The sequence below is a fragment of the Lobosporangium transversale genome, assembly GCF_002105155.1.
Source record: "Lobosporangium transversale strain NRRL 3116 chromosome Unknown BCR41scaffold_47, whole genome shotgun sequence".
Classification (NCBI taxonomy): domain Eukaryota; kingdom Fungi; phylum Mortierellomycota; class Mortierellomycetes; order Mortierellales; family Mortierellaceae; genus Lobosporangium; species Lobosporangium transversale.
In genome coordinates, this window is record NW_019029025.1 from 54,231 (window position 1) to 79,985 (window position 25,755).

Consider the following 25,755-nt stretch of genomic DNA (forward strand, 5'->3'; position numbering starts at 1 on the left):
AATAGCAAAAAAAAAAAAAAAAAAAAAAAAGCCTTTACTGATTAGATATAAAATATAAATACAAAAGAAAATATACAATTGTCCCTTATTTTTGTCTTGTTTATACATTTATGTTTGCTTTTTTACAATTATACCCATTTGAAATTACAGTCGATGAAATCAAAAAGTACCCCAGGAGAAAAGAAGGAAGTTGCGGAGCAAATTCAAGTGTCAACGTACAGCTAATCTTTTTTTTTTTTTTTTTTTTTTTTTTTTTGCTTGCTGGTTGTGGCAAAAGGCACAAGTTCCATGAATAAGTTTACTTTGAAGCAACTGTGATTTGCCTTTTTTTAAAACAGCCATGAGTGCCTGTAGCCTGAGCAAGTTGCATTTGCGAGTTAAAAGGCATAAGCATATTTATTATATGTACTTAAATGTCTACCTAGATGGATTTCTTTTATTATTATTATTATTATTATTATTATTATTATTATTATTATTATTATTAAAACCTTTTGTCTATATAATATTTTCATTTCAAAGTCCCTTTTATTTTCTTTTACCTAACAAACAATAAAAGGAAAAAGGAAAAAGGAAAAACAAAGACATATTCGATATTAGTCTTACGATTTCTCCATGCCTTTTCACTTTTTTTTTTTTTTATCTTTTTTTTTGCTCACTCTTTGACTTTCTGAGGGTATTGCAAGATAACAATGATCGGAAAGAAAAAGAGGATGTAGTAGGTTTGAAGTTGAGCGATTAATTCAGATAGTTTAGAAAAAGTGGTGTATTCCTGTAGCGGGGTCTTACTTCCGCCTCATAAACACGGACCAAACAAAATTCATCATATTGCCCAATAACAATCGTCTTTCTGGTGAAGGAAGAACGATATCTATAATGACTGTGAGAAAGAGAAGAGAAGCCTTCCCCCTTATGTCCTTTGTTTTTTACCTTGACAAAATCCGTGTTTAAATTTATTCCGCGATCAATTAAAACGCGTATAGGATACATAGAACTTTCCGTTGTTGATAGAATTTTAACCTGCTAGTTCGTTTACCGGAAAAAAAAAAAAAAAAAAAAAAAAGATTGAATCTATTAGTTGGTTGAACTAGTTGATCAGCATGCTCAATCGCCTCTTTTTTTTTTTTTTTTTCTGTCCTTGTAAACAAGATCTCAATGGACTTGAAGGGTGTGATCAGATCGTCTGAGAAAAAAATTGGTGTATTCCTGCAGCGGGGTCTTACTTCCGCCTCATAAACACGGACCAAACAAAGTTCATCATACTGCCATCCATTTGTATAAAGGAAAGAAAAAAAGAAAATAAAATAATAAATAGTAATAATAGTAATTAATATGTAAAACTTACATGGTAGCATGGTGGGGAAAAGTAAGAAAGAAATGAAAGAGAGAATGGAAGGCAAATTTTTTTTTTTCTACTGTTTATTTTGATCCGTGTCTGTGATGGACCCTTAAGCCAATTTTTTTTTTTTTTTTTTTTTTTTTTTTTTTAACGGCGCATCAAAATCTTGTTGGCTCTCAGAGTCTTTTGGACAATCCTGAATGTGAGTGATATTCTGGTGCGCCGTTCCAACTCCATTCTGTCATGACTCAAACCTTCAGGAAAAGCCTCTGCCAAGTTCACAATATTGCCTCCACTGAGATCATCGGTCGTGATCTCTTGGATCCCATGCATATATTTGTTGTATACATCTTCCTTTAACACTAATAAAGACCGCGGCTGAATCAGAAGAGAAAACTCGGGTTCTTGAGTCTGTTTGTGCTCATCCTCTGTTTCCTTATCAACCTCTGGGACTTTGAAGAACTCTAGCACACAATGAGATGACAATGAGATAGTCGCGACAGTAGGTAGGTACGCAGGACCGTCTTTATGAGGCTAAAAAAAAAAAAAAAAAAAAAAGGCTTAGAACTCTGAACGAAAGAGAGGAAGAGGACGATCAGTTATCCGTAGTGATCACGCACCATAATCCCCTGTCCTGCAAGGTACTCATTCACCAGACAATGGTTGGGGACGCGATGAGTGGCGTCCAGACCATCAAAGACCCCAGTTTCCTGGAAGCGAGGGAAGATGTCCGAGAGCCAAGATGGCAGAGTTTCTGCGATCATTCCTTTTTCATTTACTATGCCACCTATTAAAGAGAGAGAAAAGTATGAGTAAACTCTGGAGCTTGGTTTTGTATGTATCTGGGCAATAGGACGCGATTCTCTTTTCATGTGCTTTTTTTTTTTTTTTTTTTTTCCAAGTTGATTAAGATCCATGTTGATCATTACGATGCATCCATATTTCGCTCTTATTTTCTGGCTCTGTTTTTGTGCTTTGTGCTTCATTTCATGAATGATCCATGATCTACCGCTTTATTGGCTTGCTTATCATATTTTAAAACTGAAGAAAAAAAAAAATTGCTCATAGAATGAAATATTACCCCAGTTCTGTAGCCTTGTCATGTGCAAAGAAGTGATGGGAAGATATACAGATATTTATATTTATACCAAATACATAATATACATTTGTGTGTTTTTACAGAAGACGAACAAAAAGAAACGTTAGAGTTAATAAAAAATAAAGTAAAATAAAAAAGGACAATAACCTGGGGCCCATAAAGTTTTTTTTTTTTGCGGTCAGACGTTCACTTTGAGGGTTAAAAAAGGATCTGTAAGGTTATGGTTATGGCTCTCTGTAGTTTCCTTCTGTTTTCCATTGGTATTTTAAGCATGGCGCGTTCCCATAGGGATAGCGCAATTGCTCGCCTATTTTCTATTTTTCAGACTTTACCGTCTGCTTTTGAGATAAACCCATTTGGGTTTTGGAGCAGAGAGAACCTAGATCGAGATGAAAAAGAAATAATGATATTCATAATATATATTTATATAATATTAATCACGAGGTGAATAGTATGGGCTGTCTGATCCCTATTCCAAAGCGCAATTAACTTTTAAAGAGAACTTGCCTTGTCCAGCAGTATCTGCTCTTCCTCAGGTGTAATAAAATCGGGTAGATAGTAGACACTTTCAGGTGCACCTTTGATTTTTTCCTTTTCAAGGGTTCGTGTCATTTTTTTGGTGATTCTGATAAGAATGCTAGTGTTGTAGACTAATGGAATGAAAAGGAATGGGTTAATTGTGAATGAATCTGAATGGTTGAAATGTAAATCGGTGCTTGTTGTAAGGATGGTTGATGAATGTGCGTGATTGGGCACAATATCTGTCGATCACAGCCTGTGTTGGTTGGAAACAAATGTTTTTGTTTCTTTTGCGCACTGATATGTTTTTATTCATTATTAATATATACTTTGTGTCCCTTTTTTGCGTAGAAGACACATGCAAAACATGCTTCCTCACCTGTGCTCACGCAACATACACATGGGCACCAGGAAAGATTCAAATAGTCAAATAGGAAGGCCAATGCATAACGCCGCCTCCTTGTTGTCGTTTGCTCCATTTACCTTCGGTCGCTTTAACGAGCCGAGTCCAATTAAGGTTGGCTGGCGCAGACCGTGCTGGCAACCGACGCTCCCCGGCTGTTGTTTATCGGGTGGTCCGGTTGAGTTTAAACTCTATACCCGCGCCAGATTGACTGATCAGGCTTGTCGAACCAAGCTTATTATATACATGTCATGTAAGGCTTCATAAAAAAAAAATAAAGAAAATAATAAAGAAAAAGTTTCTCCAAGGATCGACCGTTCAATCAATTAATGACATTCCAATCACTCAAGAATGTGTTAATCAAGCGCGTCCAATTCGTTTGATGCATGCTTTGGCAAAAAAAAAACAAAAAATGTATGAAATGTTCAATAAAGGCTAAAATGCTGAGATAACAGCATTATTAAGGACATTTTTCAAAATGAATGGAGATTATGAGGTATTTGAGAAGTGAACATGATGGAAAAAAAAAAAAAAAAAAAAAAAAAAAAAAACATTTGGGACAAGGCTCTCAAAAATGACCTCTTGACTTGAGGTCCTCTCAGCATTGATTGCAAGACAAGACAAGAGGACAAAGCAAGGGAAGTGAGGATGGATTTGTTCATGTCCGTACAATAGTTAGGTCATCAGCTCCTTCGTCAGACAGGTTGTCAGGCACGTAGTCAGGCATCCTAAGCACGTTACATTCAATGTCAGGTACAGGTGTAGAGATGTCTATAATCCACTAATCACTAGACAAAGGGGAGACACGGTAAAGTGTAGGATGGCATACACGTGTGCTGAGGCTGCTGAAGAGAGAAAGAAAAAGATATAAATGAAAAAAAAAAGCGTTTGACTTTTTGGACGGAAATGTGCCTGAGCTGGTTCATGAACTCAAAAACTAATTCATTTTTCATGCCTTTATTTGTGTGCTTGGATGTCTAATTATATTTCTTTTGCACTGTCACTCTGTCTCTTCTTCTCTCCCTCCATCTCTTTCTCTTTCTCTTTCTCTCAATCTTTTTTTTTTTTCTTCTTCTTCTTCTTCTTCTCATCTCTTTCTCTCATCCTTTTCATCCTTTTTATTTCTTCTTGCACTCTTTTGTCCTTCCTTTCTTTCATCATTCATCTCACTTTTCTCTTCTTCTCTCTTCCTCTCTTTTCTCATTTCAATCTGACCTGCAATGCAAGAGATTGAGGTCCCGCCCAGGGATGTTTTCCAACACTATGTCCACATTGACCAGGCTGATAAGACACTTGTCTGGTGGTTCTCTACAAAGAGAAAGAACATTTCTTTTGGCCTCTTCTTCCGCAAATCTGCTCCTCCCCAGTTAAAATCAAATACCCTTGCCCCTTCCATCACCAGCATCAATACTTCGCCCCCAAGGGCAGAGTCCGTCCATTCCAAGCAGCATTCTCAGCATTCTCCCGGTGGTAGCTACAATGGACACTATACCAAGGATGGTATCCTCTCGACCTCACCTACAAAGTCCTGCCGCGCCAGCAATTATGCCTCCAGCAGAGCCTCGATCGATACCACCAGTGATGATGAAGAAAGTACTGAATTGGCCGATGGCTTGGGCACAAACCAGCAAAACCCGAGCCAGTCGTCCCTTCCACCAGGCTCGCAGCCTTCTGTCCGCAGAAAGAAGACTGTGGCCAAGTTCAAGGACCCAGAGCTGATCGAGATCATGCCCATCCAACATTACGAATCAAGCTCCGGCACCATTCGTGGAGAATTCACTGTCAAGGAAGAGGGTAGCTACGTCCTTGTCTTTGGTAAGGATGAACAACTCTGACACTATTTGACCCGTGCCCCTGTTCGATATCATGATATTCGAGCAATAATGAATGGCTGAAAAAAAAAAAAAAAAAAAAAAAAAAAAACAGGGGCTGTGCGTCCATCTTGTTTTTCCTTGATCCTAACTTGTTACTTCATGCTTTGGCTTTTTTTTGTGTGTGTGACCAATTAAAAAAAAAAAAAAAAAAAAAAAAGACAATTCCTTCTCAATCAATACTTCGAAGCGTCTGACTTTCTTTGTGGCGCTGGAGGAGCGCAGTAGAAAACCCGTAGCACAACCCACCTCAGAAATGTCAGGTTGGATGCTCAAGAAAAAACGCAAACGCATGCAAGGTATGTTGAAGATGTGAATCAATATGAACAGGCATCATAAAAGAAGAAAGAAAAAAGAAAAAAGTAACAAAAAGAGTTTTATCATTAATAATATCTTGTATATTAATGGTTGTAGGTTGGGCGAAGCGCTGGTTCCAAATCGATAATGGCGTCCTCTCCTATTACAAGGCACCCGATAGCCCTTGCCGTGGCAAGGTCCACCTTGTTCTCTCCACAGTGACCGTTAGTCAGGCCTCTAACATGATCCATATTGACTCTGGTACAATGCTCTACCATCTCAAGGCTCTTTCCGTCGAGGATTACAACGCATGGATCAGCGTCATGAAAGCCATCAAGAATTCTGACAAGGCTGCTCATGACACGGTCCATCGCATGATCCAGCGCGAGTCTTCAGTCAAGAGAGCTCAGCTGCGTAATAGTTGGATCGGAAGCAACAACGAACTGGATCAGCTCAAAGAAATCATGTCGTCCATGGACGCTGGCTTCCTTGACATTAAGGAGCAGCTCGAATCAATCCGTCCTCATACAGAAACTCCTCCTCCCAACAGTGGCTCGTCCCAGAAATCCACTCGCGAGCGTCAGATGTCTGTCGACAGCAACAACAGCAACCCCAATAATAGCAACAATCCCAACAACAACAACAACAAGTTCAAAATTAGTAAATTTGGTTTCTCATCTGGCCTGCAGCGAAGTATGTTTATGGACTTTCACCGAAAAAAAAAAAAAAAAAAAAAAAAAAAAAAAAAAACCATCAGGCATTATTTATAGTGTATATATTTACTAAACCCTTCTTTCTCAACTTAAAAAACTTATAGCTACGAGCGATGGCAGCCTTGCATCAACGCAGTCATCAATCGAAAGTATTCATGCGAAACTTTTAGCATCTTTTGCTAAACTCAGCTCGGATAAAGAAAAGGCATTCGAGATCATGCGTTCCGAAATCCAAAAGTGGGAGAAAAACGAGAAACATTTCCGTCTGTTGCTCACTGAGAATGAGAATCTCTCGACAACTCGCACAGGTGAAAAGTCTTCGCTCGCGCGGCACGCGCTCGAGGAAGCCTACATTGCCCGCAACTCTATGGCCTCAGAGCGTACTCATTCATTCACTTCCTCCATCCACACAGGATCCGACGACATCTTTTACGATGCTGATGACACTGTTTTGACTGCAGATCTGTCATCAGCAGACTTATCGGACCTTGAAGGGGCTGGCTTTGATGATCATGATGATGATAATGATAACTCAAGTGATGACGAATCAGCAGAGGAGCCCGCAAAAGAACCACAGCCCGAAGAGGTGAAGGCACCACAGCCTACAGTGTCTAGCAATGACCCTCTGTCCGAAGGTCCTATTGTCCGTCGGTCAGTACTTCCTGCGCCAGTATCTGGAGAAGACATCTCGTTGCTTTCGATTTTAAGAAAGAATGTGGGCAAGGATCTATCGACCGTAGCCATGCCCGTCTCGTTGAATGAACCTATCAATGTTTTGCAAAGATTATGTGAAGAGCTGGAGTATAGCGAATTGCTGGACAAGGCTGCTGGACTCTCCGATAGCTTGGATCGACTAGTATATGTTTCTGCATTTGCTGTGAGTGGATACGCCACTACCCAGTGGCGTGCTGCCCGTAAGCCCTTCAATCCTCTTCATGGAGAGACATTTGAATATGTTTGCCCCGAGAAGGGCTTTAAATTCATTTCAGAAAAGGTTAGCCACTACCCACCTATCATGGCTTGTCATGCTGATTCTGTGAATGGTTGGACCTTGGCAATGGATTCGAGAGCAAAGACCAAGTTCTGGGGCAAGTCTATGGAGCTCATGCCCAACGGCACGATTCATATTCACTTCCAAAAGACTGGAGACCATTTCACGATCCACAAGCCATCAACATGGATGCGTAACCTGATGGCCGGTACCAAATATCTGGAACATACAGGAGATCTCAAAGTAGTCAACCATGCAACCCGCGAAACCTGTGTATTGACTTTTAAGGAATCTAGCTTCTTTGCTGGTACCAAGAATGAGGTTGTCGGTAGTGTGATGGATGCAAGCGGAGCCAAGAAGCGCTCCTTGCAAGGAAAGTGGAATGAATCCTTGATGGAGGAACTCGGACCCAACAAATTCGAACGTCTGTGGAAGGTCAACAACCCACCACCCAACCATGAGAAATACTATGGCTTCACAGAGTTCACCATTCACTTGAACGAGATGACCAAGGGATTGGAGGCCAAGTTGCCAAAGACAGATACACGTTTCCGTCCAGATCAGTCGTTGTTTGAGCGTGGTCTGGTGGAGGAAGCAGACAAGGAGAAGTTGCGTGTGGAACAAAAACAGCGCGATCTACGCAAGACGATGGAGGCTAACGGAGAGCCATGGGTGGTACGCTGGTTTGAGAAGCGTCCTGATCCACAGACAGATGACCCTGAGGGCCAGACCTGGCATTACAAGGGCGGTTACTGGGAGACCCGTGAGACTGGCCAGTGGAACGAGCCAGTTACTCTTTGGTAGTGCAGCTGTAAACCGATTTTGTCAATTAAAAAATACAATTAGATTTTGATTTACACTACGACTGTCTGCTGTATTTTTTTTTTTTTTTTTTGTTGCGCATTATCCTTTTCCTTCTCAATGAACTCATTCGTGTCCATGCTTAACCAGACAGTGCAACGGGTCAGGATTCCGTTCATCAGCTCAGCAAGGACAACACCATTAATATCAACATCAAGTGCATTTGCACAGGAGCAATTTTCAAAGAATGTAAAAAGGCACATTCACTTCTCCAACACAGTACAACATCCTCGAAAGGCAAAGACGGCACATGGAGGAAGCATTCGTGATCAAGCCTCTTTTGGAAACTATACTCGACTAGTTCCCACATCACTAAAGTTAGGAGTCACACCACCGGACGTCAATAAACTGGTTCCGCCTCATATCCTACGACCCAGCTATGCCCTTCGAGGCGAACCATCCGAGTGGGCTTCGACTATTCCAATCAATGGATCAGAAGCAATTGAAGGATGCCGCAAAGCTGGTCAGTTGGCAAAGAAAATTTTACAGCTAGGAGGATCGCTTGTAAAGGTAAGAAAAGAAAAAAAAAAAAAAAAAAAAAAAAAAAGATTGCGAGGGTCCGATTTCTTGTGATCTACGGTTGAGGTATATCCTATGTTGATCAACTATTTAATTGTCTTTTCTAAATATGATCTTTCTTTGGGACTAGCCAGGGATAACGACGAACGAAATTGATCGGATCTTACATGAGGCGATCATTACCAGCAACGCATATCCATCACCACTAAACTATATGGGATTCCCAAAATCAGTCTGTACTTCAGTTTCCAACGTGATCGCTCATGGAATCCCAGACGAGTAAGAGAGAGACATGGACTGAATTGCGAGAAATGGAGATACTACATTTTTTTTTTTGAGTTTTAGCACACCACCAACCTCGTATCTTATTAATTTATACTTTTTTTTTTTTTTTTTTTTTTTTTTCTATAGCCGCTGCCTTGAGGATGGCGATATCATCAACGTTGATATTACAGTATGTCTCTAGGAAATCATCCCTGTACTGAATTATTATCAAAAACTAGGGTTTATCTATGTTAAGCTCCTGTCTTTAATACGTAGCCTTTTTTTTTTTTTTTTTTTTTTTTTTTTCAAGGTTTACTTGAATGGGTATCATGGCGACACATCAGCCACGTTTCTTGTAGGCAACGTAGATGAGCCAGGACGAGAGCTTGTTGAGAGGACGAAGGAATCATTGGACGCAGCAATTGATATCTGTGGACCAGGTGTGCCCTTGAACAGGATCGGAAAAACAATCCAGGCTATTGCAGACAAATATAAATATAGCGTTTCGGAGCAGTTTTCAGGACATGGTATAGGTAAAGAGTTTCATTGTCTACCTCTGATTTATCACCATGGTACGTGAAGATGTGACATTACGAGAAAAGAACGCTGTTTGTGCATGGTGCTGTTTATTTTTGCTGTGTGTTATGTGCTTGTATGTAATGTGAAGTTTGGTATTTGTGTCTACGTAGATAATGACGAGGAGGGCTTGATGGAGAAGGGAATGATCTTTACGATCGAGCCCATGTTTTGCCAGGGTGCATCCATGGGGGTCCAATGGCCCGATAAGTGGACTGTGTCCACAGTGGATGGAGGCAGAAGTGCACAATTTGAACACACTGTAAGTTTCTTTGCTGTTTAGTAGGAAAAAAAAAAAAAAAAAAAAAAAAGTGGTGGTCTGACCTATTTGCTTATAACTTATTGTGTGCGCTAGATATTGATCACTGAAGATGGCGCCGAGAGATTGACGGGTTGATGAGGAAAGGGCCTGGTGGAGTAAAAGAAGTGGAGTCATTTTAGGAGTATGTAGACAGCCTATTTTCACGTACAGACAATTCAACTTTGGGTTGAAGGTCTAGAGTGAATAGTGACAATTGAAAGTCCTGTTTGAATTTGTTCCTGAGTTAACTTTAAACCCAATACCGAATCATAATTTGTCCCCGTGGGGAGTGGTTTTTTTTTTTTGAGAGAAAGCTTTTAATGCAATAATGATCGGATTGATTTGTGATATGTGTTATGTGAAATTAATTGTTTCCCTGGACATTCAATTTCGAACATGGTATGCTCACTCTTTCTTTCCTTCTTTCCTCCTTTTCTTTTCTTTCTTTCTTGCAACTATCATCTCCACTTGCTACTCACATACTAATACATACATACTCTCCTATGACTTGACTTTTTTTTTTTTTCTTTTCCTTTTCTCGGCATTCATCACCCATTTCATTCTGCTCCATTCCTTGTTTTCAATTTCACTTACAACCCTTATTCTTTTAAACAATGGTCTCTGAAAGCAACAATGGTATGCTCAATACCAGTAGATTACTTGTCGTCACATTTCTTCTCCCAAATACAATCTCTTTTCAAGTTCCACGCGAAAAGGACAGCCGCTTCAAAGGATTTATCTCCTCTATACAGTCCCGAGATGGCTCCAGATACCCCTCTACCACCCGAGTCACTTCTGCGCCCGTCTCTGTTCCTCCTCCAACCTCAACCGCACTCTACTCCCCTGCTCTCGAGGCCCTGCATGGGTCAGCACCCATGCCTCCACCTTCTTCTAAACGAAACAGTGGCGGAACAAGTATTGGCGTTGGCATTAGTAGTAGTGGTAGCGGGACTGCTGTAATAGGAGGTCTGGGGATACCTCGACTCGCTGAACACATTGTTGCGTCCAATAGTCTAGCAACTTCAACGGAGCTCTTTCGTGATGGCACTGCAACTGATAAGACGGATCGGCCCAAGGACCAAGATCGCTCTGTCCATGTAGTACAACAACAGAGGAGTGCGACGTTCTCACCCCTGTCTATCCTGCCACAGCTTCCAGAGCGTCAAGAAGACCTTTTCCCAGCAGCTACCCCACGTCCCGCATTGAATCAACCCCGTAGCAGGAGCAGGAGCACACGAATGGATGACATTCATGATAGCAGACATCATCATCATCATGATGGACATCCATCTTCTCTCGATACCCAGTTAGACCCTTCGTCGTCATTGTCGCAATCATCGCCATCATCATCGCCATCTGAAACATCTGTAACGTTTTCAAAGCCTTCGAGACAGACCCCTTCTCATTTACAACGCAGTCATTTCCTGGACTCGGCCAAGGTCTTTGCAGATGCGAAATGGACAGTAGAACCGGCATACAGCGGTAACATTGGATTGCATAACGCTGTCAACTCAATTCAGGACCAACTTTCTAAGCGGATCTGGATCGGTACGTTGGGAATGGCTACCGATTCATTGACAGACCGTACACGGGGCGATATCCGTACCGAGTTGGCATTAAATCACAATTCTATCCCAGTATTTGTGCATGATCAGGACTTTGAAGGGCATTATCACCATTTTTGTAAACAGGTTCGTAGAGTTTTTTTTTTTTTTTTTTTTTTTTGACACGATTTCAGTGAATGGCAGTCCCTTTTACTATTTTTTTTATCAGCTCCTTTTTGCCACTTCAGCTGTGATTTGGTCTCGAAAGGAGCTTCCCGCTCTGACCCCTGTTGGTCTAGTGAGAAAGTAGACCTTGAGGCTTTTTTTTTGTTTCGCTTCACAATTCATTGAGCGACAGCAGTCTGCGTCATTCCATGCAAAGCCGGCGCTTTTTTTTTTTTTTTTTTTTTTTTTTCCTCCTTTCCATTACCCATCAAAATAACACACACAGTCGAGAATAGGGGTTTTCTCTTTCTCCTTCTCGTTTAGAGCATTTACTTGGGAAGGGGAGGATTGCCTGAATGTTCCTGAAAATTCAAGTGCTCTACAAAACAAATACTCTTGTATGCATCAATCAAGAACTTCACATCGCTAGATGACCTGACATTGACTGATCATTCGTTCTTGCTGTGACCTATTAGGTTCTCTGGCCTATTTTCCATTACGTGCTGCCTGACAACCTGAGGAGTAAAGGATATGAAGATGGATACTGGAAGCACTATGTGGCTGTCAACAGGGCATTTGCAGACACAATTATTGAGAACTACAACCAAGGTGACACAAGTAGGTGGCCATTGCACTCGTGCAGATTCATTTCTTCTGTTGAAAGTTTTGTCACTGTTTTTTTATTGTTCCATACCCAATATTAATGCATCTCTTTTTTTGTCTTATGAAGTTTGGGTTAATGATTACCACTTGATGCTGGTCCCAAATATGATTCGCGAACGGCTACCGGACGCGTCTATTGGATTCTTTTTGCATATCCCGTTCCCAAGCTCGGAAATATTTAGATGCCTGCATGGTAAGGCTATTCATTTATATTCGGATACGAAGTACTGTCCATGCTATGTGTATTCAACCGTACTGACAATATTCCTGAAATACATTCGCATATTCTAGCTAGAAAAGAGGTGTTAGAAGGTCTGTTGGGTGCAGATTTAGTCGGGTTTCAAACATACTCTTTTGCGCGCCATTTTCTACAAACATGCTCGCGTCTTTTATCAGTGGAGACAAATCCGAAGGGTATTCAGTTGGAGAACACGACCGTCAATGTTGGTATCTTCCCAATTGGTAAGAAAACTTTTTTTTTTTTTTTAACAATCGAAACTATTGATATCCTCAGGTTCAGTTTGGCCATCGTGTGTTATTAGATTATAGCTAAATTATTATTTGCATTTATCAGGCATCGACACAAAGACTTTGAACATAAAGCGCCAAGATCCCGAAGTCGCTTCGTGGGTCGAAAGGCTTAAGGAAAAGTATGCAGGGATGAAGCTGATTGTTGCCCGTGACAAACTAGACTATATTAAGGGGGTCAGGCAAAAGATGTTGGCGTTCGAGCGATTCTTAAATCTTTATCCGGAATATCAGGGCAAGGTAATTTGACTATGCTTCGCAAGTGCTTCTTGCGAGATGGAAAAGTAAAGAATAGACACACCATGATAAAAAAACTGAGAGCTAATTTTAACGCACTTATGCTACGCCACTATATTAACAAAAAAAAAAAAAAAAAAAAAAAAAAGATCGTGTTGATCCAAGTTGCATTATCGACGTCTGAACAGAATGAGGTCCAAGGACAAGTTTCTGATGTGGTCACACGGATCAACTCCAAGTTTAGCGACCTCTCCTATCAACCTATTGTATTTTTAAGGCAGGACATTACCTTTAGCCAGTATCTCGCCCTTTTGACAGTCGCAGATTTGTGTCTAATTACACCACTGCGTGATGGCATGAATTTAACCTCACATGAATATGTTGTCTGTCAAGAGGAACGAAAGAACCCATTAGTGCTCAGTGAGGTATATGCTTCTTAATAAGTCGATAATATGTGGGTATGATGTATTTGACATAGGAAGCGAAAAAATTAATGGTATCGTTTAAAGCTGACATCTTTGGTATACCTCATCTTCATGTTAGTTTGCTGGGACATATGGAAGCTTAGGAGCATGTCTGCGCGTGAACCCATGGAACTACACTGAGGTTGCCATAGCGATCCATGATGCCCTTGAGATGCAGGAAGAAGAGAAAATTATTCGATGGAATGAACTTCGTAAACATGTCTGCACCAACACAGCTCAATTCTGGGCACAGGGATTTGTTTCAGAGTTGATCAAAGTTCACAGCGATGTCCAGCAGAAATATTCGATCCATATACCGCTTCTAGATATGGCGATTATATTGCCTCAGTACCGTGCTGCAAAGCGTAGACTGCAAGTGTTATACTGAAGGCGTGCTTTCGTTTTGTTGCCAGAAATGTCATGTTTACAAAGAACTTGAGGTATAAGTCATGATTTTATATTTACCAATTGCCCTTTTTTTTTTTTTTCCTCCTCGCTTTAATAGGCTATTGTTGGATTATGATGGAACTCTGCTTCCATATGAACGATCTTCAACAGCTCGCTCAAAAGGAAAGGTGACTTCTAATGAAGAAATGATCAAGGTGGTAACAAAACTGGCACAGGATCCCAAAAACACGGTATACGTCATGAGCGGGAGAACCAAGAATAGTCTCGAGCAGATATTTGAGTCCATTCCAAACATTGGTCTATGGTATGTTCTCTTTTTCCATCTTGACTCCTATGGACGACCGTTGTTAAGGCTGTCTAATCTTCCATCCATTTTTTTCCTTGTGTGTATAAAAAACTACCTCTAGTGCTGAAGGCGGTTGTTTCTTGAAGCACGCCGGAAAGTCAACTTGGGAGGACCAGGTTCAGCAAGGAAACGATGTGCAATGGCGTGGGAAAGTTATGGAGGTATGAACTAGCATTTCCATTTCGATTATTATGCCTGTGATATGAATACATGCTTACTTTTTTACTGGGAGAACGTTGTAGATGTTTGAATACTACAAAGAAAGGACTCCTGGATCAGAAATTGAGGAAAAGAGCGTCCCCATTGTATGGGTAAGTTAGATATGATAATATGAATGCATGGGGACTAAAGTTTCTAGAGCTCAAACAGCATTATTGATGACCCTTATTGTTAAACGCAGCATTATCGCCAAGCAGATAACCCAAGCTATGGACTCTGGCAAGCGCGTGAGTGTCAGAATCATATTGAGGAGGCAATTGGGTCTATTTACCCTGTCCATGCAATTGTCGGCCGTAAGTGTCTTGAAGTCATGCCTCGAAATGTAAGCAAGGCCAGTGCTACTAGGGCCATTGTCGAAAGTCTTGGCCTCGCGCCAACATCACCGTCGGCCTCATCTTCACCAACATCAACGCCACCTTCCTCTCTCGCACCTAAGGAAACATCACCTTCGCTTTCATTATCAGAGTTAACAATATCGGCCTTGTCTATTAAGGCCGATGCAACTACAACTAACCGTCCGATTGATTTTATCCTCTGTATGGGTGATGATCGATCAGATGAAGATATGTTTCAGTTTGTGAATGGATTGAGGCTTGAGGGTGAAGATTGTAATGAGTGGCAACAACAAGAACAACAGAAGAACCATCTCCACCAACAAAATCGCCATAGGATAGTGACCTGTACTGTAGGATCAAAGAGCTCTGAGGCACGTTGGTTTGTGCCAGGTGTCACTTCAGTCTTGCAGGGCCTTTCTCTCATGGCGACCTCTGTCTCTAGCGAGGAAGTTGTGCACGATGGACTCCAAACTGTACCGGTTTCACAAATAGCCCTACATACTGCTACTATCCTGCCTGAGGTTACACCGATGGCAATAGTTGATTAAATGATTAAACAATGGGAGGGGGAGTCAAACTGTGTTTCATGAAATGTAAGAGTGGCGAAGTGAACGACACAAACATAAACTTTACAGAACGCATGTACACATAAACACAATTGATATTTGGATGTTATAGATGTTATTTATTTTATTATGCAAACCGTCTCTATGAAAAAAAAAAAAAAAACCTAACAGCAAAACTGGTATTATTCTTTGTTGATTTAAATTTTAAAGAATCATTGCCAAGGCAACGACGGCGGCAAATGCAGCCTGGCCAAGCATGTACTTGGAGCTGGCAAAGAATCCACTGGCAGCACTGTTGCCGTTGCCGCTGCCACCATCCTGACCCTCGCCAATGACATCATCTTCTTCATCCTCAGGGCTGCCCTGGGTACCCTTCTTGGGAGGTGGGGGCACACGATCAACAAGACCTGGAGGGATTGCAAAGTTGAGTTGAGCGGCCACAAGGTTAGAGACGGACTCGACCCATCCCAAAACACCAGCCTGCATGTTCTTGGTCTTGGTGTACAAGTTGGTGTTGAAGTCTTCGATGGTGAGGTTGCGGTCCAAACCGGGGCTCTTGCGGACCAAGGAAAGATCCCACTGAGCATCGAGCTGAAGCATCTTGTGGTAGGCCTCTGCACGAAGCTTGATGGCCTCGGGCTTGAAAGCAGTGCTGACAATCTCCTTCAAGGTCTGCTCAAAAAGAGCATTGATTGGCTTGCTGCCCAAGATCAACTTCTGAACAAGGGGACGAGGACCGTTCTTGGTGAAATCAACATAGGTCTGGTAGGCGGGGACGGTCGAGTAAGGATAACCACTGCCGAAGGTGTTGTCCATGTCTGTGGGGATGATTTGCCACTTGCCACCGTTAGCAGCCAAAGTTGGGTTCCTGTACATGAAGTAGTTGGAGGCAGCATACCAGTACATATCAAATCCGCCCATCAAGTACTCAAGAGCCATGGTGCGCAAGACATTGTCCAAATCCAAACGAGTGTTGTTCCAGAAACCAACGGGATCAGGGTTGGTATTGGGGTCAAAGCCTTCGAGATCCTTCATGAATGCAATCAAATCCTGCAGAGGATTGGCTTCGGGGCTCGTGCCCAAATTGCGGGACTTGTACGCATCAGGGTCATAGTCAGCACTGTTGGGACCCTTGTAAACTAAATCAGCCTTGTTGATCCAGGCATTCATCTGAACCATATCACCACGCCGCACATTGGGATCACCTCCGTGAATCGTCTGCTTGGCAAAAGACTTCTTGATATCATCTACCATCAAATAGAGACCATAAGGCTCGTTGTTGACAAACAAGCGAACCCAGGCACCCTAACAAAAAAAAAAAAAAAAAAAAAAGCAAAAAGCAAAAAACCAAAGCACATAAGTTTATGCTTTTTTTTTTTTTTTTTTTTTTTTTGCATATATATTCATAATCAACACAAAAAAAAATCTCTTATTACCTGTTGAGTAGGAACACCAACGGAGTTAAGCATGTCAATATACAACTTCTCGCGAATCATGGTAGGATCCTGGAACATGGAGCGCAACTTGATGTTGGGGCGAGAGAAGAACTCTTGACCAAATGAGGTATCGAATTCAAATGCGTACGACTGCTTCTTGAACTCCTTGGAGGATTTGCCCGAGGTCTTGAAAGTGATATTGGTCTGAGAATGAATGGTCTTGGAGTTGATGAAGCGGAAGTCAACCTTGTACTCCTTGTCGTTCTTGGGGTTTGCATTCATCTCATCGATCAAGGCTTTTGGTCCTGTAACATGGATAGTGGCAATTTGCTTCTGCTTGAAGGCCTTGGTCTTGGAAGGGTAGGTGGCCAAGTAAGTATAGGGCAACTTTGGCAATTCCCAGACAGTGGTCTGACGTTCAAAGAACTCGTTCAAGGTCGAGGTTTCGGACTGGTTGGCCAGCTGGCGTACGAAGGGCTCGGTTTTGACGACTCCACCCTGAGGGTCGAGCTCGACGTATGAGTACTGGACTGTACCAGTCGTGCCAGGGACTGTACCTTTAAAGACAGGGAAAGTGGTCTCGTTGGCAATAAGCTTGTGGACCGTGCCACCGATAGAGACACCAAAGCTGCCAGTAGGGGAGGAAGGATAACCTACGACATTAAACGTGACTAAAAGACAAAAAAAAGAAGCAACCGTTAATTTTTGAATTGTTGATTTTATCAAGTGGTGTTGTTCTGGGAAAGCAGCACAGCAGCGGGAGAAAAAAATGAATTGGGATCTTAGGAATAAGTATGAGTGGAAAATGAGGAAGAGGGGGAACATCTCATTAACGAATTATGTTCTGTGCGTTGCGCGTTGTGTATTGTGCTCTGTAAGTGCATAGAGAAGGGGGAGTAAAATCTTACTGTCAGCAAAAGCAACCGAGGCAAGGGCTGCTAGGCCAACCAAGTACTTCATATTGATTGGCGGGATGGGGGAGAAAAAGGTGAAGAGAACAATTGAAGGTGGAGAGCTGTTGATGGGTTATTGTAGTAGTGATGGGTATATAAGAAGGAATGGGTCGTTAAATGTGGAGGGAGGAGTGAGTGTGTGGATGAAGGTTTTATTTAAAAGAAGAAAAATACGACCTTCCTATGCAAAAAGAAATGTGAAGAAAAGAGGAAAAGGAAAAAAGAAGAGATGGAAAGGAAAAGGGGATGCGCTTTTGTAGGAAGATGGGGAGCAGGGAATGGGGAACAGGGACGACAATGGACTAGAAAGTGCTCAGGGGCGATGAATGCGGTGATGCTGACGAAAGTAAAGTTGGGACTCACAGAATTCAGATGAAAATCAGGGAACATTCGGTGTCAGGCATGCATAAAAATAAAAGAAAGTGAGTCGCTTTGTTGATGGATGGAAAGACCAGAGAGGCGTTGTTTCTAGACTGATCATTGATTTAAATATAATAATTTATTTTTATCACTATGAAAAACAACATAGTCTAACGGGCCCATCCAAAACTCTTTTTTTCCATTGCCCATGTTGATCAATTTCGACTAAATGATGATTGTTGTACGCCAAAACATTAAGTCCAATTAAGAGACAGTGAGAGCAGCACTCACGCGAGTCCTCTATCTTCAGGTGTAGAGTATTATGAATGGACCAAGAGGGATGTGAAAGTGTGTGCGCACTCTTTGTCTCTTTGCCACATATTTGTCTTTGTGCTCATGTGTGTGTGCAAGCCTCGGTAAATTACAAAAAAATGAGAGCACAAATGTAATCGTTGGACGGTAGAAAACGTTGTTCCTGTCCCGACAATCCAATCCAACAGAAAATTTTTTTTTGATTTAATTAAACCTGATGAAGGTCACACACAAAATAATAACCTCCTCTCCCTTCTCCTTTTCCCCTTTTTGCAACAGCCTACCCTGGTAGACCAATACCGGACATTTTCTTTCATTTCTTTAACTTGTTTTGACCTATACGAAAGGAGGGGTGTTTTCTTTCTTTCTTTGCAAATATGTATATATATATAAATATATTTATACTGGTGGTATTTCAGAAGACACTGGTGGTTCCTTTGTTGACACTTTGGATGTTTCATTAGTTTATTCCGGTGAAAAAAGCGTTCTCCTTATCCTGTTTCTCTTGTGATCAGAGCATCATGGATCCCTGCTTTGCATTAGTCCATCCCCTGTAATGTCTTTGAATGACTATTGCGTCATTCATTCTCAATCATGACATTCCTCCATCATGAATACGCGACAAAAAAAAAAAAAAAAACGCTTCTAGAGACGCGAATTAACCAGCACAGTCAGGTATATACTAAAGACAGGTAGAAAAGAATAGAAAAAAGAGGGCTGTGTCCGTTCGCGGGAACAAATTATAATTGCTCTCTGGTCGATCACTGACGGTTAGACACCAAATTGAAAGTTTCTTCTTCATTCCTTGGACGAAATATAACCAGTGGGAAATTAGGTTACAAGTCGTGATTGAATTACAACAGAATAAGAGCTCAAGTGCAATAGATATACCAGGCAGGCAGAGAAGCGATGTGTACACAAGATACATATAAAAAGCAATGTGTGCAGAAATGTGCAGGAGATTTACAGTCATCAGTCCGGCCTTGTCTTGGTTGCCGAGGCCTCGACTCTGCTCTTTGTTTCTTTCAGCCTCGTCTATGTGTGCTGCTCTATGTTTTCTATGCTCTTTTGGTCTATCGCCGCCTTTTCTGCTTGGCGCTTCCGAATCATTTAGTCTTTATTTAGTGTGCCTTTTTAGATTCACAGATGCTCACATCCAAGATTTCCATAAACTTTTTTCAAGACAAAAGTACATATGCGCCACATTGTGAACATACACCATGATACTGTATTATATTACACTAGAGGGGACTTTTTTTTTTTTTAAGAGCAGGGCTTAGTCATAACTTATGTTACCCAGTCCGTGCTCTTTGATGTAGCTACCTCCATATTCTTCATACTCTTGTCGGGTCACCGATATTTTCTTCATCCTCTCATGGTTGCGTCCAATCATGGCTGCACCTCGCCATGCATCTAATAGGCAGTCCTGCGCTCGTCGCACCTCGTACAGCTTCTTATTCGGAGAATATGGCAGAATAGAACGGATGGAATTATCCAAGCGATCAATCAATCCCGGTATCTGGGCCATACCTCCTGTCACCAAGATATTCTGAACGAGTCGCTGGCGTGCCTCAGCGTCAAAACGCTTTAGGACATCTTGTATAGTTTCCACCAGGCCAGTCTGATCCAATCCAATGATACCTGGTTGGAATAGCACCTCTGGGACACGAATTCGCTCCACATTGACATGTAACTGATAGGTCTGCTCGAGCGAGAGCCCAACTGCAGGATCGTAGGGTCCGAGTCCATTCGTATAAAAATGAAGGAATGAATTCTTGGGCGAGTAGGCGTTCATGGTGTGCTCATGCAGGAAGTCAGGGTCGTACTTGAGAAGCTGCTGTTCATATTCATTTAGTTGCGCAGCTTCTTCTTCATCTTCTGAGTCGTCCTCTTTACTCTAATCGCAAATAAGAAATAAACAAGTAATAAATCAAAGGTGTAAACAGAGTACAAAACTCAAATGGTCAATGCTCCTTGGGTTGTACAAGTCATGAAATTGGCCAACAAGAAATTTTGGAACAAAAAAAAAAGACAAAAATAACACAACATCCTCGACTATTTGAAAGCACTAACAATCTCACGATAAACCATCCAGTCATCATCATCTTGTCCAAAAGTGTCCTCTATGTGAAGAACGAAGCTTTTTAATCAGCATGTGACTTGAGATAAAATACGAGCCACATCCACATTATATAAAAGTCCAATTACCATCTTGTCCCTTTCTGCGACGCTTAGGGGGAGGACTGTCGCTGGCTAATGCTGCAATCGACCTCATACGGAGTTGTGATGCATGGCTTCGACGATCCGATAACTGTTCCCGGAGCTGCTTCTTTGCCTTAATCTTATCCACTAGTTCTTTTCTCTTGGTATGAAGCTCTACAAGCCATTTTTGTGGTTCCTTTTCTCTCTTTTCTGCATCAAGTCGAGCAAGTTCTTCCTATAATTTTCCGATACGAAAATGGCCCTTAGTTATTTGTTTTTTTTTTTCTTTGACTTCAAGAGTTAACGAGAACAAATTGCTCTCCTTACCTGGTGCGCGGCTTCTTCCGCTTTAGCTGTCTTGGCCCGCATCCTCGCATCATAACTTGCTTTTAGCAAGCGCTGCTTCTTTTTCTCTTTTCGGTCAGCTTCTGAAAGTTCTTCATCTGGAACATCAAGCAAAGGGAACGTTGGAGGTTCCTGATAAAAGAACGAACGGATAGCGACATTAGGACGAGGATATTGAGAGCGGAATATGAAGTTAAAAAAGAGTCAAAAAAAGGGCGCTATGAGCTAGTGAAAGGTCTTTTGAAAACGTTACCTTTTCTTCTTCTTCAATTCCGAGCTCCTTGTTCCGCGCACGTTTGATGGCAGCATCAGTTGTTTTGATGGCTGCGTCCAAGTCTGCTTCATCTTTGAAACCCATTGTCTTCAGTTGTTCCTATTATATACATCGATGAAAGACACCACGAAGAACGTATCATATTGGCTTCAGTAAATTTACTGTCTGCCCTCCCTTTATGTCTGCAGTTTGATGAGCTTGTTGTTTACCATCCATTCTGCTTTTTTCAGAGAAGAGCGCGAGTTCCTGAGTGTTGTATATTGTTCTAGGTCCTGCTCCCGCTGTATTAACTATAAAAAATGAGAATGCCAGAAATTTGGATCTTAGTATTATAACCTTTCAAAAAAAAAAAAAAAAAAAAAAAAAAAAAGAAAGAGCCTTCCTAATCAAGCCATGAGATCAATGTAATGCTTGCTACTCTATGATAGATAACCTTTTCAAGCCTTGCTTTTGCTGCTTGCTCCTGCAGTCGTCGTCCCTGTTCTTTACGTTTGGCAGCTAGTCGCGCCTGCTCTTCTTCAGATTTTTCCTCAATAACAGGAGCGACAAATGGGAACTGAACTACTCTGTCTTTTGTTTTAAATACTTCTGGGTTTTCGTACGAGGCAAGCTCTTCCATATAATCATGTGCCACATAAGTATGGTTGATCAGAAGAGTCTAGTAAAATTTAAACTCATGTCAGTGATTCTCATTGATTGATTACAATAAAAAGTCGGTGTGGATCGTTGATCCAATATCATTATATCGTACCTCTGATTGAGCAGTATTCATTTTCATGGGGAATGTGGGGTATTTCATCTGCATTAACTTGAGCATAAACTCGCTTGCTGGTACCCCCCCATACGAGATTCTGTGCATCAAGGACGGTGGAACTATTTGATTAACACTATAGCACTATTGAAGCACCGATGGCATTATATACGCTAATATTATATTTACCTCTTAGCATGCTGCAGATGCGCCCGACCATCATATACGGGAATAACATGAGAGTAATGATGACCAACAGACACGGCAATCCCATTTCCAGATCTTTCTGGTCCATTAGCATACATGCTGAAAAGTGAATCAATGCCATATGTCACTGAGTTGACTTGATAGGACTCAAATAACAGCTCTGACATGACTAAAAAAAAAAAAAAAAAAAAAAAAAAAAAAAATTAGAGATATATCACTCTCACAACCCCCAGTTTCCTTTGTGAATCTCAAGGCGGAAATACATACGATTCCGGCTATAGGGCGGCACGCAAACAGGCTCCGTCATGACAACTGGGTGGTCGATTTTTTCGGTATCAATTCCTAGCTTTATAAATACGTAATCCAATACTCCTTCCTAATACCAGAATAAGTATTAGCACATGGAAAAGATAGTCGTTATAAAAATCAAACAGATGAAGTTTAACAACGATGCTTTACCATAATTTCAGGATTGCACATGACTGCTCCATCGAACGCCGTTCGAGCGTTGGATCGGCCCAACACATCTGCATAGATATCGTTCCCGACATAAGTTATAGTTGTATTGTTTTTTCTGTCTCTAAACTTTGAAATCTGATTATCAAAGGCCACTAGAACAATTGTCAATTAATAAAAGCTATAGTCTCCATTAATGTTCTTTTGATCGAACTTTCCTGCCTTTTTTCTTTTTTCTTTTTGAACAAATTAAAAATCTACTCACGCCTTGGTCGTTCCTCTGAAGCCCATCCTGCACGACATTGCCATGACCCTAATGCCGTCAAAATAAGCCAGCCAGCACACGGGCTTTAATAAGGGGTCGTTTATATCTTTATTCCAGAGCTCAATAAATCATCGAAGGCTACATTGCTGACCACTGAATTTTTGAGAACATTGCTTTACCATTGTCGATGACAAGTGCAGTGCCTGTTCCAGCAAAGGAATTATAGTCTGTATAATCAGGCGTGGGGGAGTACTGCTTTTCGGTCTGTATAGGGTACAATAGGACCGTATCCTTATCCTCATCCACGTCCATGTCTGCGCTGGTGTCCTGTCTTGCCATTCTACTAAGACTGTTAGAGGAGAGATGTACGCCAAAACGAGGGACTGAACGATCTGTCCTTGTGAAACAGGGTTCACGTGATATATATTTCGTCATCGAACATACTATTGTAGCTAATCTAACAAATTGGAATGAACGCGTGCGTAGGAGAGTTGGGACGACGCGCAAGCATGAACTTACAGAAGCTTTTATTTTCATTCTTCGCATTACTTTACTAACAGCCAAAGCATTCTACAGAACTATTTTTCAGCTTCAAAGGAAGAGAGCATTAAAATCAGCCAATCGTCGAACATAAACAAACTATTTTAAAATTTCAGCGCAAATTCAATTAGATCGATTCTCTGCTTATAAATCACACTCTTCGTCTGTTTCCCTCTGAAAAAAAGTATCAAACATGGACGAACCAATTCAAAAGATGGAGAAGGACTGCGCGCCTATTGTTGATGCACAAATGCCGGAAATCGACGCAGCTGCCAAGGTACTGCCAGACATCCGTCATTCGCCTTAAAACGTTGTTTAAAAAAGTAATGGTTGTTTGTGCAAAGATATCAGTCTTGCTGTGTGCCTAACTTCCTTTGGGGCCATTGATTTACGGTGAATCAATACTATAGGGAGGCGATTTGACTAAAGCATTGGAGCAACTTTTGGCTCTGGAAAAACAGACTCGCTCTGTAAGTGATTTTTTCTTCATAAAGTGTTCTCAGAACGACGGCTCTATAAGATATTCTTTTGAAGCTGATGAAACCTCTTTTTTATTATACACTATCGATATTCATGACTTAAAATAGGCTGCTGATCTTGCCTCAAGCACCCGCGTGCTGAAGCGTTTTATCCAGCTTACATTTGAGGCACATGACTGGAAGCAGATGCAGGAATATATTGTGCTCCTCTCCAAGAAGCATGGTCAATTGAAACACGCTATCACTAAAATGGTTCAAGAAGCCATGGAATGTCTCGATAAAACCCCTGATATGAAGACTAAACTTGAGCTTATCGACACTCTCAGGACGGTTACAGATGGAAAGGTATTAGTTTTTCTAGTTTGAATGAATGTTTACTGGTATTAATATTTAAAACAATTATACAAATCCGAGTCTAACCACACCTCCTTTAGGTCTATCTTGAAGTGGAACGTGCCCGTGTAACGCGCATTCTAGCAAAGATAAAAGAGAACGAAGGGAACATGGCGGAGGCTGCTGATATCATGCAAGACCTTCAGGTTAGTAAGCTATCCATTCAACGCAACCATGACGTTTATTAATGACAGCAGGATCGTGATTAATCGAGCTAATTCCTCTCTCCTAACCCTTAATCTTCTTTAGGTCGAGACTTTCGGATCAATGGAGAAGCGTGAAAAGACCGACTTTATTTTGGAACAAATGCGCCTTTGTCTTTTGAAGAGGGACTACATCCGTGCCAATATTATTAGCAAAAAGATCAACATCCGATATTTTAAAGATGCAGATGTTCAGGTACAATATAATATACGGAACTTGAGGCTCCTAAATGTCTTCTGGTTTCATCATAAGAAGTTGAACTATATATTTGTTCTTTTGTATATATTAACAAAGTTAAATGCAAACGCCACTTTAGGATCTTAAATTGCGCTTCTATGATCTAATGATTGAATATTCACTTCATGAGAACGAGTATCTGAATGCGTGCAAGCATTATCGTCAAATTTATGATACGCCTTGCATTAAGGAAGACCCAGCCAAAGCCAAGAAAGCGATCGAGAATGCTGTCCTCTTTGTTATCCTTGCCCCATTTGATAACGAACAATCCGATTTGATCCAAAGAGTTTACCTGGAGGCTGAAGAAGTGGAGACAACGGTATACAGGTACTAACAGGAACTATTGCAACACCGATTGGCTTTGTAAATTATTTCCTATTATAATAGCATGTATTCAGAGCTACTATTTCCCCACTGCTTGTATAGGGATTTGCTTAAATGCTTCATTACCGCAGAGCTGATGCGCTGGCCCATGATTGAGCAAATATACGGATCTACTTTGAGACAAAACCCCGTGCTTTCTGGTAGCGATGAGGCATCAAGGAAACGACTAAAGGAACTTCACAATCGCGTGGTGGAGCATGTATGTCCCTGCAATACTTTTTTGGCGTTGGTTTTTATATTATATTGTATTATACATATCATATGCTCTTGGTCCCAACATAACTGATTCCTCATGTTATATTTGTATTTTGATGGATTATAGAATATTCGAGTTATTGCTAAATATTACACACGCATCACAACTAAGCGTTTGACACAGCTACTTGACCTCCCAGACAAGGACTGCGAAGAATTCCTGTCTAAGTTGGTTGTGTCCAAGACCATCTATGCCAAGATTGATCGCCCTGCGGGTATAGTGTCGTTTGCAAAGACTAAGCATCCTAATGAGGTCCTGAACGAGTGGTCCCAGAACATCAACTCTTTGTTGGGTCTAATCGAAAAGACATGCCACTTGATTACAAAGGAGGAGATCATTCACAGCATTACCAAGGTTATCTAGAAAGTTGTGATGTTCAATTTGGCAGAAAATGACTTGAACAATAAAGTATGAGTTTGAATTTTTATAAATCCTACAAAACATCATCATCAAGTTGCTTGAATCTTTTAAAC

At 41.2% G+C, this 25,755-nt stretch overlaps 7 protein-coding genes across 7 annotated transcripts; 4 read left to right on the forward strand and 3 right to left on the reverse strand.

The window, feature by feature from the left end:
* Nucleotides 1-1,486: 1,486 nt before the first annotated feature.
* On the reverse strand, nt 1,487-3,222 carry BCR41DRAFT_425224 (hypothetical protein; the record flags this gene model as incomplete). Its single annotated transcript, XM_022030554.1, has 5 exons — nt 2,946-3,222; nt 2,771-2,817; nt 2,421-2,434; nt 1,960-2,126; nt 1,487-1,873 (listed from the first exon to the last, which is right to left on the reverse strand). Exons 1-5 carry the CDS (start codon nt 3,048-3,050, stop codon nt 1,487-1,489), a joined length of 720 nt encoding a protein of 239 aa, XP_021877371.1. The 5' UTR covers nt 3,051-3,222.
* A 1,198-nt stretch (nt 3,223-4,420) lies between these two features.
* BCR41DRAFT_425225 (Oxysterol-binding protein-domain-containing protein) lies at nt 4,421-8,059 on the forward strand. The gene is made up of 4 exons (XM_022030555.1): nt 4,421-5,175; nt 5,393-5,530; nt 5,646-6,221; nt 6,346-8,059. Exons 1-4 carry the CDS (start codon nt 4,581-4,583, stop codon nt 8,034-8,036), a joined length of 3,000 nt encoding a protein of 999 aa, XP_021877372.1. The 5' UTR covers nt 4,421-4,580; the 3' UTR covers nt 8,037-8,059.
* Nucleotides 8,060-8,343: 284 nt separating this feature from the next.
* Nucleotides 8,344-9,997, forward strand: BCR41DRAFT_381988 (peptidase M24, structural domain-containing protein; the record flags this gene model as incomplete). The annotated part of the gene is made up of 7 exons (XM_022027340.1): nt 8,344-8,358; nt 8,412-8,603; nt 8,743-8,891; nt 9,024-9,066; nt 9,187-9,448; nt 9,566-9,714; nt 9,808-9,997. The coding sequence occupies 7 exons, from the start codon at nt 8,344-8,346 to the stop codon at nt 9,847-9,849; spliced, it is 852 nt and encodes a 283-aa protein (XP_021877373.1). The 3' UTR covers nt 9,850-9,997.
* A 230-nt stretch (nt 9,998-10,227) lies between these two features.
* On the forward strand, nt 10,228-15,244 carry BCR41DRAFT_327178 (glycosyltransferase family 20-domain-containing protein). Its single transcript, XM_022021647.1, has 11 exons — nt 10,228-11,444; nt 11,939-12,080; nt 12,193-12,318; nt 12,417-12,587; nt 12,700-12,893; nt 13,040-13,315; nt 13,434-13,732; nt 13,860-14,066; nt 14,170-14,269; nt 14,351-14,419; nt 14,509-15,244. Exons 1-11 carry the CDS (start codon nt 10,368-10,370, stop codon nt 15,208-15,210), a joined length of 3,363 nt encoding a protein of 1,120 aa, XP_021877374.1. The 5' UTR covers nt 10,228-10,367; the 3' UTR covers nt 15,211-15,244.
* Nucleotides 15,245-15,363: 119 nt separating this feature from the next.
* BCR41DRAFT_361241 (coth protein-domain-containing protein) lies at nt 15,364-18,054 on the reverse strand. The gene is made up of 3 exons (XM_022025489.1): nt 17,573-18,054; nt 16,665-17,335; nt 15,364-16,533 (listed from the first exon to the last, which is right to left on the reverse strand). Exons 1-3 carry the CDS (start codon nt 17,622-17,624, stop codon nt 15,433-15,435), a joined length of 1,824 nt encoding a protein of 607 aa, XP_021877375.1. The 5' UTR covers nt 17,625-18,054; the 3' UTR covers nt 15,364-15,432.
* Nucleotides 18,055-19,565: 1,511 nt separating this feature from the next.
* Nucleotides 19,566-23,101, reverse strand: BCR41DRAFT_311838 (actin-like protein Arp5; the record flags this gene model as incomplete). The annotated part of the gene is made up of 13 exons (XM_022021057.1): nt 19,566-20,184; nt 20,346-20,412; nt 20,498-20,726; nt 20,819-20,968; nt 21,090-21,209; nt 21,320-21,400; nt 21,544-21,768; nt 21,862-21,961; nt 22,051-22,237; nt 22,336-22,444; nt 22,528-22,679; nt 22,790-22,837; nt 22,969-23,101. The coding sequence occupies 13 exons, from the start codon at nt 23,099-23,101 to the stop codon at nt 19,566-19,568; spliced, it is 2,220 nt and encodes a 739-aa protein (XP_021877376.1).
* A 203-nt stretch (nt 23,102-23,304) lies between these two features.
* On the forward strand, nt 23,305-25,717 carry BCR41DRAFT_361243 (PCI domain-domain-containing protein). The gene is made up of 8 exons (XM_022025490.1): nt 23,305-23,606; nt 23,740-23,799; nt 23,917-24,153; nt 24,243-24,347; nt 24,451-24,600; nt 24,722-24,969; nt 25,069-25,225; nt 25,349-25,717. The coding sequence occupies exons 1-8, from the start codon at nt 23,523-23,525 to the stop codon at nt 25,643-25,645; spliced, it is 1,338 nt and encodes a 445-aa protein (XP_021877377.1). The 5' UTR covers nt 23,305-23,522; the 3' UTR covers nt 25,646-25,717.
* Nucleotides 25,718-25,755: the final 38 nt, after the last annotated feature.